The sequence below is a fragment of the Emiliania huxleyi genome (genome assembly GCF_000372725.1).
Source record: "Emiliania huxleyi CCMP1516 unplaced genomic scaffold EMIHUscaffold_3970, whole genome shotgun sequence".
Classification (NCBI taxonomy): domain Eukaryota; phylum Haptophyta; order Isochrysidales; family Noelaerhabdaceae; genus Emiliania; species Emiliania huxleyi.
This window is the reverse complement of record NW_005198988.1, coordinates 1-928: the sequence shown is the minus strand read 5'-3', so window position 1 is coordinate 928 and position 928 is coordinate 1. Positions and strand designations below refer to the sequence as shown.

The 928-nt window shown below is 71.2% G+C and overlaps 1 protein-coding gene across 1 annotated transcript; it reads left to right on the top strand.

Moving 5' to 3' along the window:
• Positions 1–382: 382 nt before the first annotated feature.
• Positions 383–841, top strand: EMIHUDRAFT_78467 (hypothetical protein; the record flags this gene model as incomplete). Its single annotated transcript, XM_005770932.1, has 1 exon — positions 383–841. A coding segment is annotated over one exon (459 nt), but the record flags the coding sequence as incomplete, so codon positions are not given.
• Positions 842–928: the final 87 nt, after the last annotated feature.

Here is a 928-nt window from a genome sequence, read left to right as displayed (position 1 = left end):
GGTGCTCCTTCCTCTGCCCGGCCTCGCAAACGCTCCCCACGCTCGCTCCCTCCCTCCGCCACCCTCCGCCTCTCCGCCCTACCCTCCCCCCTCCCTCGCTCCCTCGCCAGCCGACCCCCCCCACCCCACCTCGTCTCCTCTCCCTCCCCACCTCGCACCGCGCGCCTCCCCTCCCCTTCCCCTCTCCCTCTCTCTCCCTCCCTCCTCGCCGAGGCCGCCTGCCCCCCCCGGCTGTGCTTGCACCAACAACAGTACCGATGGGCGGCCTGCCCCCCCCGCCTGCGCCGCGCCGCAGGAGCGTCTCGCTCTCCCTCGGACCAGGGGACGGGCCGGGCGTGTGGGGGTGGGGCACGAGGACGGCGCGAGCTAGCAGAGAGCCCCGCAGAGAGCTTGGCAGAGAGCTGGCAGAGAGCTGGCAGAGCGGTGGCAGAGCGGTGGCAGAGAGCTGGCAGAGCGGTGGCAGAGAGGTGGCAGAGAGCTGGCAGAGAGCTGGCAGAGCGGTGGAAGAGCGGTGGCAGAGAGCTGCTTAGGGGATCCGAGACAATCAGAGACCGTAGTCTGTCCGGCAGGTCGAGCTGCTCCTCTCGCTGCTGATCCTCTACCTCTGCTGGCGCCCGGCCGCCCCGCCCGCCCCGCCCGCCCGCCCGCCCGCCCGGCCCGCACGGCCCGCATGGCCCTCTCCCGCAGCACGCCTCCGCAGCCCTCGCGTAAGGCTTCATGTCTCCCCATATCTCCCCATATCTCCCCACATCTCCTCACATCTCCCCATATGTCCTCATATCTCCTCACATCTCCCCATATCTCCGCGACCGCTCGCGTAGGCTTGTCGTCATCGGCATGAAGTCGCGCGGTGCGACACACGCCACCCTCCCGCTCCTCACCGCCCCTCCTCACCGCCCCACCGCCCCTCACCGCCCCCCCGCCCCTC